This window comes from Equus quagga, chromosome 17, assembly GCF_021613505.1.
Source record: "Equus quagga isolate Etosha38 chromosome 17, UCLA_HA_Equagga_1.0, whole genome shotgun sequence".
Taxonomy (NCBI): domain Eukaryota; kingdom Metazoa; phylum Chordata; class Mammalia; order Perissodactyla; family Equidae; genus Equus; species Equus quagga.
This window is the reverse complement of record NC_060283.1, coordinates 35,089,037-35,101,391: the sequence shown is the minus strand read 5'-3', so window position 1 is coordinate 35,101,391 and position 12,355 is coordinate 35,089,037. Positions and strand designations below refer to the sequence as shown.

Below are 12,355 nucleotides of genomic sequence, written 5' to 3'. Positions count from 1 at the left end.
CAGACAGACGAGTGGGCGGATGGACGGCCAGGCAGGTGGGTGAAGTCAGCAGTTGGTCCGCGTGGAGCCAGGCTCCCTCATTCCAGGCCCACGGCGGTTACTGTGACAAATTAGTCCCCACCTGCCACAGCTCTTGCCACAATTTTCTCTGGTGGCCGCCCCTTCAGAAGGTTCCCTGGGATCACATGCCCATTTCGGGTGCGAGCAGTGAGACCCAGAGAGGTGACATGCCCCCCACACCAGTTGTCACCTCCTTTTCCCTTGGGGGCATCCTGAGAGGGTCCAGGACCAACTGAGGCAGAGCCGCAGTCCTCCTTGTCACTGGGGCCTACAGGACGGTCCTCACCCGGCCACCGCCAAGAGCCTCTTGTCCCCATAGCCTGAAACCCACCCCCAGGACAGCGTGGGTGCTCCAGGGCACACGTCGGTGCCCTTGTTCATCCTGGTGTCATAGTTTCAGAAGCGGGAACTACAGCTACTGCTCAAAGTAGCTTATTTACTCATCATCCATTTACCAAATGTTCGATTGGGTGTTGTGCGATCAGAGGTTGTCTTTCTGGCTTGGGTTTGAGAAGCTGGTGGAGCTCAGCGGATTTCTGGTGTAGTGGACCGGCTTCGGAGTCCAGAGACTAGGAACGCCCCAGCCACCTGGGTCCCTCCGGGCCCCTGTGTGGTCACTGGGGTCGGCCTGGCCACTGAGATTAGGAGGTGGGGCCGGCAGCTGCTCTGCTGCCAGGGCCTCTGGCTGGGGTTGCTGACCCGTCCCCGGCCCAGCCATGCTGTGCTGCCCTTGGCCTGGTCTTCTGTCCAAGCAGGGTCTCTGGCCCCGGGCCTCCATCCCCAGACCCTGGCACATCTGCCAGCCCCTCCTGGCCACTCTGCCCACTCTCTTAAGGGGATGGTGGCTCTGCGTGCTCTCCCCAGAGCTGTGGGGGACAGCCCATCTCAGGCCTCCTGGAGCTTCTTCTGGTCTTGGATGTCCCCTGGTGTCATCACAAACTCAAGACAGGGTCCCCTTCATTCAGGATTCCCCAAGCCGGTCTGAGCTGCTTGTGTATCCTCCCCACCCCAACCTGCAGGCCAGCGGCGCCCCGCCTGTCCTCTTGCCCCGGCCTGAGGTGGTGGCGGGTAGGTGGGCCCATCCAGCTCCTTCGGACCCACAGTGCCCACCAGCCTGCTTCCGGCCAGCACACGCAGATCCAAACCCCTGGCCCTCGCGGCTCGTTGCTGGGTCCACAGCGAGCTTCAGGACTGAGGGTTCTGACTGGAGCCTCGGTCTCTGTCCTCCCTCAGTGAGCGCCCGGGGCAGCGGGGTGCCAGTCTCTCAACCCTGGCTGGAGTCGTCCCCCAGGTCCCCACCTCACCTCAGTCTCGGCTCCGTGGGAGGGCAGGCTGTCAGCTGGACTGCGGGGCCGGGGAGGGCTGTGTGCCTGATGCAATATTGATGGCAACGCGATCCTTGGAGGTCGCCGGGGCTGGCCTCTTCCCATGTCGGGCTCCAAGGAGGTGGTGAAAGCCAGCATTTTCCCCATGACAGGGCAGCCTGTGTCTGCTCCCAGGAGTCGTAGGTCCCGAGAGAGGCAGCCTGGGGCACCACAAGGCTGGACGGGGAGTGGTGAGACCTGCCCTGTGGGAGGTATCCACTTCATAGGCGGGTCTGCAGGGCCTGGGTTCACCCCCTGCCCAGTGAGGGGCTGGGCCTCTCTGACTCGGGTGGGGCAGTGGCCAGAGGGGCCACCTGTACCCCGACCCCCAGGCAGTGGGCTGGACAGCTGGGCTCCTGGCTGTAGGGCCAGGTTTGATTGAGATCCTGGCCAGGCGGCAGCAGTTAGGAACAGCAGCCCAGGATGGCGAGGGTGGCCTCTGTGCTCGGGGACCCAAGCCCCTCAGTGTCTCCCATGGCATCTGGGGCTGTCCTGCTTGCTCCTACCCTTGTGCTCACTCCCACCACGGTTGGAGCAGGCCTTCCTGGCTGGGCAACTTCTGAGCGTCTCCGAGCCTCCATTTTCTCGAATCTGTGAAATGAGACTGAGGAGCCTTCTCGGAGGGTAGAGACGCACATGGAGCACCCAGCGGGTGCTAACTCCCCACCCCCAGGTCCAGAAGCGCTCCAGGACCCCTTCATTTTACAGAGGGGGAAACTGAGGCCCAGAGAGGGCAAGGGAGACACCCCTGGGCACCCTCTTCCCCCGGGGAGGGAAGGGGCCTTGACCATGCGGCCAGAAACCGAATCTCAGCTGTGGTGACCGGTGTCCGGCGTCCATATGCGGGTCATGATTTTCTCGGCCTGGGTGGCATTACAGGCCTGTAACCCGGCTCGCACAGCTGTCCTCGATGTATAATGCATGGCAGGCACAGCGCTGCTCAAATCTCACCAAAAACGCAGGAGAGACAGCAGGCCGTGGGAAGGGCGCCAACCTCGGGCCACTGCAGCGTATGCCCAACTGTCAGGACCCCAAAGGTCGGGCCCCAACATCCACCACTCCTTCAGGTGCTTGTAGATTCACTTAGCGTCCGGCACCGTATGTGGGACACAGGGATGTAGACACTCCCGTCGCCTGGGAAACACCACAGCAGAACTCTGTCCCAGTTAAAATTCAGAGATCATGGTGACACCGTGGTAACAACAGCCACGAGGTCTGGGTCCCACCATGTGCCAGGCGCTCTCCATAATTCCCATCTTCCCGACAACTACAGAGTTCTTCCTGACTTCCCAGCGAGGAGACTGAGGCTCAAGGAGTGACTCCCCAGGGCTTCTCCCGGGCCACAGGTGGAGCAGGATTTGGTCCCAGGGACCGGGAGGGTGGCATGAGGTCCCCCAGGCTACAGTGCTGCTCTGGGCCAAAAGTCCATTCCCCTGAGCCTCAGACCAGCTTCCTGCCTCTTCTGTCTGTCTTCTCCCGCATGAGGGGGCTGCTGCTACCCCAGCCAAGCCCCGCACTCTGCCCGGGGAGGGGAGGTCCTTGCCCTCACCCCTGGGAGCAGATTCAATGGGGGGAGGGGCTGAGGGCTCCCAGGTTGGGGAAGAGAGCAGGGGGAGGCACTGTCAGGTTCACAGCTCTGTCCTGGCTGGGCAGGGACCAGGGCATTGCGGTGGCCCTGTGGCGAGGGCCCACCTGGGGTTCAGCCCTCCTGTGTCCATCAGACTGTCAGAGCCAGCTTCTCTCTGTGCCGCGAGGTCTAGGGACTGACTTGACCCTACTTAAAGCTCTTAAGCCACCCTGTGCCTGCATTGTGGACGCTGGGAGAAGACACGAGACTCTCAGGTCCGAGACACACAGCAGGAAGCAAGCCTCATGTTTTGTCAGGTCCCCTTGCCCGCCAAGTCTCAGGGTGACGTGATATGGGCCCAGACAGCTGCTGTGCACACAGTGGGGTTGTGTCACAGCCGAGGACCACTGAGCCTGGGGAACCCCTGTTTTATAGCGGGTAGAAAGCAGCCTGCTTGGCCCTCTGGGTCCCTCCCTGTAGACGCAGCCCTGAGAAACGGCTGGGTAAAGAGCAGCCAGGGCTTCGCATCCTTGGTAGGAATGTGAGAGACTCAACCAGCGCCAAGGCCTCCTCTGCCCCCGAGCCCCACCCACCTGCTTCTTCCTCCACTGCCAGTGCCCCTGGACCAAAGGAGCAGCGATTTGAGGGCTCCCAGTCCTGGCAGGAGCAGGGACTGGGATCTCAAGTAAGATTCTGAACCCAGCTCTGACACGTCCCAGCTGTGGGGCCTTAAGAAAGCCCCTTGCCCTCTCTGAGCCTCAGTTTCCCCATCTGTACCCTGGGGGCTGTACTGGGGGTGGAGGTACTATACTGGAGGATTCCTCTGGGTAGTCTCTTCCTCTCATATGACCCAGGGACCTCAGATCTCCCCAACCTTCCCTGAGGGTCTGCTCCCCTGGCCCCCGCACTGTGGATGGTTAAGGTGCCAAGGTAAGGGATCCCACACCCAGCCCAAGCCCGCCTGGCCACCTGACACCTTGGCCTTCAAATATTAATGCGATGCCTCCCGCTCCCATGGGCGGCAGCTGCGACAGCCCCCGACAGCCCAGGACGGCCGCAGCTCCTAGTGCTCACAGCCCAGACCCTGCTCCCGAGGGTCCTCCCAGGCAGGCGGGCCGGCAGACGCTCCTCACCCTGCGCCTGGGATCCTGGGCTCTCCTCACAGATTCCTGGAAGGAGTGAGGCATGAGGTGCGTGATGGCTGGGCAGATGGGGTTTCAGCCTGTTCCTTCCCAGCGGCCACAGTGGACTGAGGGTCCTGGACGGGAGAGCGACTGAGGGACTGGAGCAGTGGGTGCAGAGCCAGGGTTCTCCTGAGGGCACCCCCAGGCTGGGGTGGCACCTAAGGCTTGCAGCATCTCCTTGCTGGGAGGTGGGACTGGGCCCCCCCTACAGATGAGCAAGGGGATGCTGAGAGCGGCCAAGGGGTCTGCAGCAGCACGACCAGCTACTTCACGTGCAGGGCCCTGTGCAAAATGACAATACTGGCCTCTTGTTCACAAATGCCTAAGAATTTCAAGAGACAGCAAAGCATTAAACTGAGCTGCAGCACAGGCCACACACGGCTCCAGCCCCAAGCCACACGTCCTGCATGCGGCTGGTTTGAACCAAGTCCTCTGTCCCACTCAGGGCTCTCTCCAGTGCCAACCTGGGGGCCCTGAGGCTGTGTCCCATCTCCACTGCCCACTGCTGGGGGGAAGCGAGGAGCTTGAGTCTGACGGCCAGGGTGGGCTTCTCAGAGGGAACGCAGCTTGTGGCCCTACTAGCTGGAGAGGCAAGTGGGGGCAGCTGTGTGGCAGTCAGGCATGAAGGTGACATGGGTGCAGCTGGGAGCCCAGGCACCTGCTCTCTAAGAGACAGGGTCAGCCAGCCTTCAACTTTCAGCTCTAAACCAGAAGGTGGCAAGCCTGGCTGGGAGGGCAGCTCAGGTGTCCTCCTGGGGAATTTCCCTGCCGCCTAAAGAGGGACACGCCGGGGCGGGGAGGCGAGCACAGTCCCGCTGCTGATGGCACCTGCGGTGTTAGGGCAGCCCACGGGCCTCGCGCCTCCTGCTCCGCGGCCCTGGGAGTCTTGGTCCTGTGGTCCGATGCAAAGGCTGAGGCCTCGTGGGGCTGAGCTGGGGGAGACCTCCAGGTCAACGGCTCTTTCTGGCCGTCCACTGGTCAGTGCTTGGAGGCAGGGAACATGGCCACGGCCAGGTCTGTGCCTTGCCCCAGACGTGCGGCAGGGGGTAGGGGTGAGGCGTGGGTGCCCCTGCAGCCCCGGGCATGATTTCCCTGACACCAGGTTCCCGGGGTTGATCTTGGTGGTCTGTTTCCAGGCGGCCTGGACACTGCATGATGAGTCCACGGTGGGCACAGCGCCACTGCTCTGATGTGTGGCCATGGCCCCGGCTTATGGGGCTGAGAAGTTCCAAGTTCGTTGTGGTTTTCCCCTGTGCCCAGGGGCCGGCCACCTGCTCTCTCCTCAGAGAGTGTGGTGGTTCCAGGCGGTTCGTCTCAGCACAGAAGTCAGGGACAGTCAGGGAGTCTGTGTGTGCACATGCATATGTGTGCATGTGTGCGTGTGCACGCATCCCTCGTAAGGCCATTTGGTGAGAAAAAGCTGGTCACCAGGCCCTAACCCAGTGCCCGCAGCTGCCCAGTTAAGCTGCCTCCAGAGGGAGCCCCTGAGCCTTGAGGGGCCTTAAGATGGGGGTTCACCCGTGGGAATGGCATGGGGGCGCACAGTGGGAGATGACACTCAGACGAGTGCATGGGGCGTTTGGGGAACCCTGTCACCCAGTGTGGAGGGGGTGGAGAGACACGGGGTGAGGGACAGAAGCTCAAGGGGCACTGCCCCTCCCTCCTGCTCTCCAGCCCTGCCACAAGCTGTGCAGCGCCCCCGGGCTGGGGCCAGGGCTAGCCCACTGGAAGCCCCCAGCCCCACCTGGTAGCACTGGCAGCCCAGGTCGAGGCCCACCTGGGCCTCCTGCTGACCAGACCTGTCCACCCGCAGGTGCCACTCCTGATGACGCCCCCGCCCCCACCCTTCCCCCCTCCTCCGCTGTCGGCGGCGAGGCTCTCCCCAGAGGATGGAAGAAGAGGGGGCTCAGGTCTCGGGAGCCCCACCTGTGAGTACACGTCTCCGGGAGGGCTGGCAGGGGCCATGGGTGCCGGGAGTGGATGCCTCTGGCCTCCCCTCTGAGATCCTTCGAGGGGGTGGGTGGGGGAGTAGCTGACTCCAGGCAACTGGGCACACAGGACACTCAGGACGGGGTTGGGGTCACCCCTCCCATCGCCCAACACCCAACTTCTTCCAGGTCTCCTCTGTTGTCTTCGTTGCTTCTTTAAAGGGAGAATCACCATTTTCCATAATGGGCCCTTATTATAATCACAATTCTACGGCCTCCTGCCCACCCTGCGGGAGTCCCTCTGTGAGCTCTGAGCCCCTCAGGGCCAGGCTCTCCTGCCTGTGATCTTGGGCAGCCTCATGCCCTCTCTGGGTCTCTGCTTGTGCAGAAGTAAATCCAAGGTCAGGTCACTGGGACCCAGGCCCCTTCGGGATCTGCTGCCATTGTCCATCTCCAGCAGGCCGAGTGTCCAGGGGCTCGCAGAAGGCAGGTGAATGGTCCTCAAACTGCAGGTCACCACCCGTTAAGGGCTTGTGGCCAGCATTTATCAAAATGAAATGAGACAGCATGAAAATCATCAGCTAGTCCCATAGGTAGTGAGAATGGAATGGGTTGTAGTGATCTAGTCACACGTAGGGGGTTGTGTGTGTGTGTGAGATGCAGAATGTGTTTCTTACTAGGGAGGATGTTTGTAGGGGTGGGGGAGAGGCAGTACGAGGACAGGCTTTGCCGTCTGCCTAGGCTGCATTAGGTCCCCAGACCACCCCATGCCCTTCCTGGCTCCTTCCAGGCCGTAGGAGGGGGTGGGGAGGGGCGGGGGACGTCCCCTGGGATGGCATGAGGGGGCTAAAATGCAGACTGTCCAAGTGGCCAGGTTGGGGTAGCTCCCTGGATGCCCATGGATGCCCCAGCCATGAATGAGTTTGCCCAGCCCCAGGGCACTTTGTGGGGGGCTGGTTGGGTCTTGGGCTCCACGTCCAGTGTCCTTCAGGGGCCGGTTCTGCCCCAGATCTGGGGTCTTCCACTCCCCATGCCCTGCCCTCTCTGGAAGCCCCTCTGACTCCAGCTCCCCCTCCTCCTGCAGCAGCTCTCAGCCCGGCCTGGCCCAGCCAGCCTGACCAGCCTCTTCCGAGGGAGCGGACGACCTGCACAGCCCCCCCGAGGGTCACCACCAGCACCACGGCTGTCCTCATGGTGAGCCCCCACCTCACATCTCTGTCTCCCGAGGCCCCCAGCCAGCCCTCAAAGCCCAGCTGGCCTCTTGCCGTGTTCTCCCATGTGGGCCCAGGCAGGTCACTTCTGGACGTCAGGCCGGCGCCCAGGGTGACTGGCTGGCTCTGGAGGGCACCCCGGGTTCTAAGGAGGTGGGAATTTCAGGGCCACAAGCAGCTTGCCACTCCATCATAGAAGACCTAGGACCCCTCTCTGATCCCAAGAGTCTCAGCTCCTCACCCTGACCTCTGAACCCAGGGGTGCTTTGTGCCCCCTTCAGACGCTGCTGTCCTGGTACAGAGCAGTCGTCCATGGGGAGGGTGGGCCTGGAACCCGCTGCCCTCCTCCTTGGGGGTTCCCAGTCAGCCCAGGACCCACTGCAGGAGGCCTGCTCCTCTTTCTCCTCCTCTTTCTGGGCACCAGGCCCTTATAAATCCAACCCACCCTTTCCTCGAATGGGTCCTGGGAACTCTCCGCCCCTGAGATGTTCTGTGCCATCTGGAAAATGCAGCTCAATGCCCCCCCTCTTGGAGAGTTACAGTGCACACAGCACACTAAAGGCTCTGACAAGTCCTGCAGTCCAGAATTGGCCACCAGACTTTGACTTTGCAACTATTCTCCAAATTCATCCATTTGGCGTGCTCTAGGCAGTGTCCTCTCGGCCATATACAGGAGAGGGGAGGAATCTCTGGTTGCCTCTCACCAGCGATCCCCCACCACACACACCTGGGGATACCCACAGGGGACACCTCGGGTCCCTGCCCTCAGATGCTCACACCTACCAGACTGCAGGGTGCTGCCGTGGTCTACCCGCCCTCCCTGGCCGGCCCCCACCGCCCCTCCTCCTTGGGCCGTGCTCGCGCCGCGCAGCCTCTCCGTCTGCTCCGGGACCGGGGTCCCCTCTGGTCCCGGACTGATCAGCCCGTGTCCCCACAGGGTGCGGAAACGCCGGCGGGGGATGCCCCAGACGGCCTGGCTGCGCTGCAGCTGGACGGGCTGCCCTCGGGCGACCTCGACGGCCTGGTGCCCACGCGGGACGAGCGCGGCCAGCCCATCCCCGAGTGGAAGCGGCAGGTGATGGTGCGCAAGCTGCAGGCACGCTTGGGCGCGGACCCGGAGGAGCCGGAGGCCCAGGTGGGGCCTGGCGGGGCGGGGCCAGGAGGGGCGGGGCTCAGCCCGGGTGGGCGGGGAGTAGAGGGCGGGGCCAGGGGCGGGGCGAGGGTGGGCGGGACAGGGCTGCAGAGGGGCGGGGCCAGGAGCGGCCAGGCGTGAATGGGCGGGGCCCTGCGGGAGAGGGCCAGGGCGGGGTCCGGACCTGACAGGAGCGGGACCGCAGGCTTCGTTCTGGCAGGTGGACGTGGAAGGTGGGGTCCCTGCCCATGCCTTGAGTCCTGAGACCCCACTGCGTGCCCCTCAGCTTCCTCCTCTGCCTGACGATGAGGTTGAACCCGCTTGGAGGGTGTGAGCAGTGCCCGGTTACTGCGTTACAGGCATGACGCCCACAGTCTCTTTTATCTAACGACTTATGTTCGCACCTACCTTGTGCCAAGCCCTGTTCTCGACGGTGAAGGGGACCAGCCCTGACCCCCTGGAGCCTCTATTCCAGCGGGGACGACGGGGTGACTGGGCAAGGGCAACTGCACTGGGTGTGTGGGGTGGGGAGGGTGGTCTCAGGTGCTATGGAGAGAGGCAAAGCAGTGAAAAGGGAGGGGGCTGTTCTGTATGGTGCTCCGGGCGGCCTCTCTGGGGAGGTGACCTTGAGCAAGGGCCAGAGGGAAGTGAGAGAGGAGCTTTGTGGGAATTTGGGACAAGTATTCCAAGCAGAGAGAACAGCGAGTTCAAACGTCCTGCGGCATGAATGGGCTGGCCCAAAGGAGGACCAGGAGGAGGCAGGACCACTGGAGTGGAGTGAATGAGGGATGGTGGGCTCAGGGTCCCTCCATGTCTCTGGTCCCACAGACTGTGAGCACTTGGGGGCAGGGCTGTATCCTGGTGCCTGGGCAAGCCCAGGGCGGGTGTTTTGGGGTGAACTACTGAGAGAACCCAGAGCAGAGGGGTTGAGGCTGCCGCCTAACCACTGGAGTTTGGTAGGAGGGTCTGGGAGGGCTCTGAGGAGAGAGATCCTTTGGATTAAACATTGAGGCGATGAGGGGGAGATTAGGAAGACGCGGGGTAGCAGAGCAGAGGCACCCTGGCCTCTTCTGAGGGGGAAGACTGGGCCCCCCTGGGGCAAGGTGGCGGCCCTGAGCCTTAGACTTGGGACTGGGGCTGGCCAGCCACCTTGTTTACTCTCTAAGTCCAGGCAAGGGCCTGCTGGTGTCCAGGGGCTGGGCTGGGGCCCCCAGGGGCACGTGGGGCCAGGACACCCACGAGGAGCCTGTGTCCAGCGGGAACACGCCCTCTCCCCACCACGATGAGCGTGGGCCATGGCCCGGCTGACCTGCCTTCCCTGTGCCCAGGACGACAGCGGGAGCGTGGGCCCTGCGGAGCAGGCGGCCTGGCGGTACTCGCAGACCCACCAGGCCATCCTGGGCCCCTTCGGGGAGCTGCTGACCGAGGACGACCTGGTGTACCTGGAGAAGCAGATCGCTGACCTGCAGCTGCGGCGCCGCTGCCAGGAATACGAGAGCGAGCTGGGCCGGCTGGCGGCCGAGCTCCAGGCCCTGCTGCCCACGCCCCTGGTCAGCATCACGGTCAACAGCCACTTCCTGCCCCGGGCGCCCGGGCTGGAGGGCGAGGAGGGCCCTGCCCTGGTGGCCGAGCCCAAGGGCTCCTCGGGGGCCTTGGAGGCCGCGCCCGACGGGCAGCCTCTGCCCTTCTGGTGCAGCCACATCGCCAGGCTGGTGCGCAGCATGTCCCTGCTGCTGAAGGGCATGAACGGGCTGGTGCAGGGCGAGGAGAAGCCAGCCGCCCAGCCCCAGCAAGAGGCCCCCAGGGAGACCCCGGCCAGCCCCCCACGCAGCGCGGCCCAGCGCGAGATCCAGGAGTGTGGGGTATCCGTGAGGACGCTGCGTGGCAACTTCGAGTCAGCCCCCAACCCACCCTGCACCCCAAACCCGGGCACCAGTGAACCAGGGGCCCGGCCCGGGCAGTGCCTGAGGGGCTGCTGGCCCGCCCCTCTGCAGCCCCGAGGCGAGGCCAGGCCGGGCGACGCAGAGGAGGCCAGCGACTCGGGCATCAGCTGCGAGGAGGCGCCGTTGGAGGCGGGCACCGTGCCCAGCCCCGATCTGGCCAACCTGCGCAAGGAGCGCATCGTCATGCTGTTCCTGAGCCACTGGAAGAAGTCGGCCTACACACCGGCCCTCAAGACGGCTGCCTGCAGGACCCTGGAGGCCCACCGCACCGGGCCGAGGGGGCAGGAGGCGGCCAGGGGCCCCCGGCTGCCCTCTCTGCCGCCCAGCGAGGGGCCCCGGCTCGGCCACCTGTGGCAGCAACGGAGCATCATTGCCCACCTGCTGGGCAACTGGAAGGCCATCCTGGCACACGTGCCGGCCCGGCAGCTGCGGCGGCTGAGCCGGCAGCCCCGCGGCCCCCTGTCCCCCGAGCAGTTCCTGCCCCACGTGGACGGGGCGCCCGTGCCCTACGGCAGCCTCACGCTGGACCTCTTCATGCTGGGCTACTTCCAGCTCCTGGAGTGCGACCTGCCGGCCGCGGAGCGCAAGATGCGCCACCTGCTCTGCTTCGAGGTCTTCGAGCACCTGGGCGCCCACGGCTGGGAGGCCGTGCGTGCCTTCCACAAGGCCGTCACCGACGAGGTGGCCGCCGGCCGCCGGGCCTGGACCGACGGCTTCGAGGACATCAAAGCCCGCTTCTTTGGCTCCAGCCGCGGTCCCGCCTGGGACGTAGAGCCTGGCCGCAAGTCAGGCCTGACCCCGCTCGGGCCCCTGCCCCACGCTGCTGTCCCCGGCAGCAGCCTCAAGCCCGCGGCACAGCGCCTGGGGTCCGGCTCCCAGCGGGGCAGCTTCAGCAACGAGGACATCTGCGGCTACATCGACCGGAGCTTCGCCTTCTGGAAGGAAAAAGAAGCCGAGATGTTCAGCTTTGGAGAGTGAGACGGGCTGGCGGCCTGCCTTCCTCTGGAATGGGGTTTTGGGGGTGGTTTTGGTTTTCTCTTCTCTTTTCCTTTTTCGCCCACCTGGTGGCCGGGCAACCCCGAGGCCAGGCCGGCAGATACTGAACATGCTGGTTGCTTCCTTCCGGTTCTGCCCCTTAACAGGTACCTCCTCACCGGTGGGACTCAGCTTCAGAATCCTTCTCACCACTGGACCCAAGAAGCTCTCTCGGGTTCCTGGTCGGCCCTGAAGTTAGATGACTTGGCGTCCCGGCCCCGGGTCCCTCTGCCTGGTCGTCCCCCAGGCACCTGGGATGCTGGCCTGTTTCCCCAGAGCCTCTTTGCAGTGTCCCAGGTCACCTGGGTGTCCCGTCCCTCTGTTCCTCTGGTGCTGGTGGTCCCGGCTGTGTCCAGAGCCTGTGTCTGCCCTCCACTGGTCCTGCCTCAGTTCCTTCTGGTGACCTTGGGCCATGCCACTTCACTTCCCCAGGCGTCTTTCTCCATCTGTGAAGTGGGGGAGGCACTGGGGGTTGGAGAGAACGAGATTCGATGGGCAAGATGCCTCCTGTCAGACCAGACTGGTCTCTGGAATTTTCCAGGTCAGGGAGATGGCCCACGCTGACGTGCGTGCTGGTCATACACAGCCACCTGCTGACAGACACGTGTTCCACTGCCCTGCCACTCTAGTGCCCCACCCCAGGGTGCTCCAAAAAGGAAGGCTCCCTGTGGGGCTCCTGTCCTTTGGCTGACCACCGCACCCCGCCAGGCCACACGGCCCGAGGCAGCACGGGGCCCCACCTGCAGCCTCAGGAGAGCAGGGTCTGAAGGAGCGTCCGTGAGAGAGGCGGTGGCTGAAGGGGGCTCTCAGCAGAGGGGGCTGGCATCCCACCCTCAAAGGTGAACCCGGACCCAGAGGAGAATGCATGGCGGCGGGGGCACACGAGCTGAGCCCCGATGAGGGGCAGCCACCTCCTGGGGTCACCCAATGT

At 64.1% G+C, this 12,355-nt stretch overlaps 1 protein-coding gene across 1 annotated transcript in view; it reads left to right on the top strand.

Annotated features, from left to right (window-relative positions):
- Nucleotides 1–11,456, top strand: part of ESPNL (espin like) — a 27,098-nt gene extending 15,642 nt beyond the window's left edge. Inside the window, exons 6-9 of the mRNA XM_046642843.1 lie at nt 5,989–6,103; nt 7,188–7,297; nt 8,252–8,449; nt 9,775–11,456. Coding sequence (XP_046498799.1) covers nt 5,989–6,103; nt 7,188–7,297; nt 8,252–8,449; nt 9,775–11,367 — 2,016 coding nt within the window. The 3' untranslated portion in view covers nt 11,368–11,456. The remainder of the gene's footprint in view (nt 1–5,988; nt 6,104–7,187; nt 7,298–8,251; nt 8,450–9,774) is intronic.
- Nucleotides 11,457–12,355: the final 899 nt, after the last annotated feature.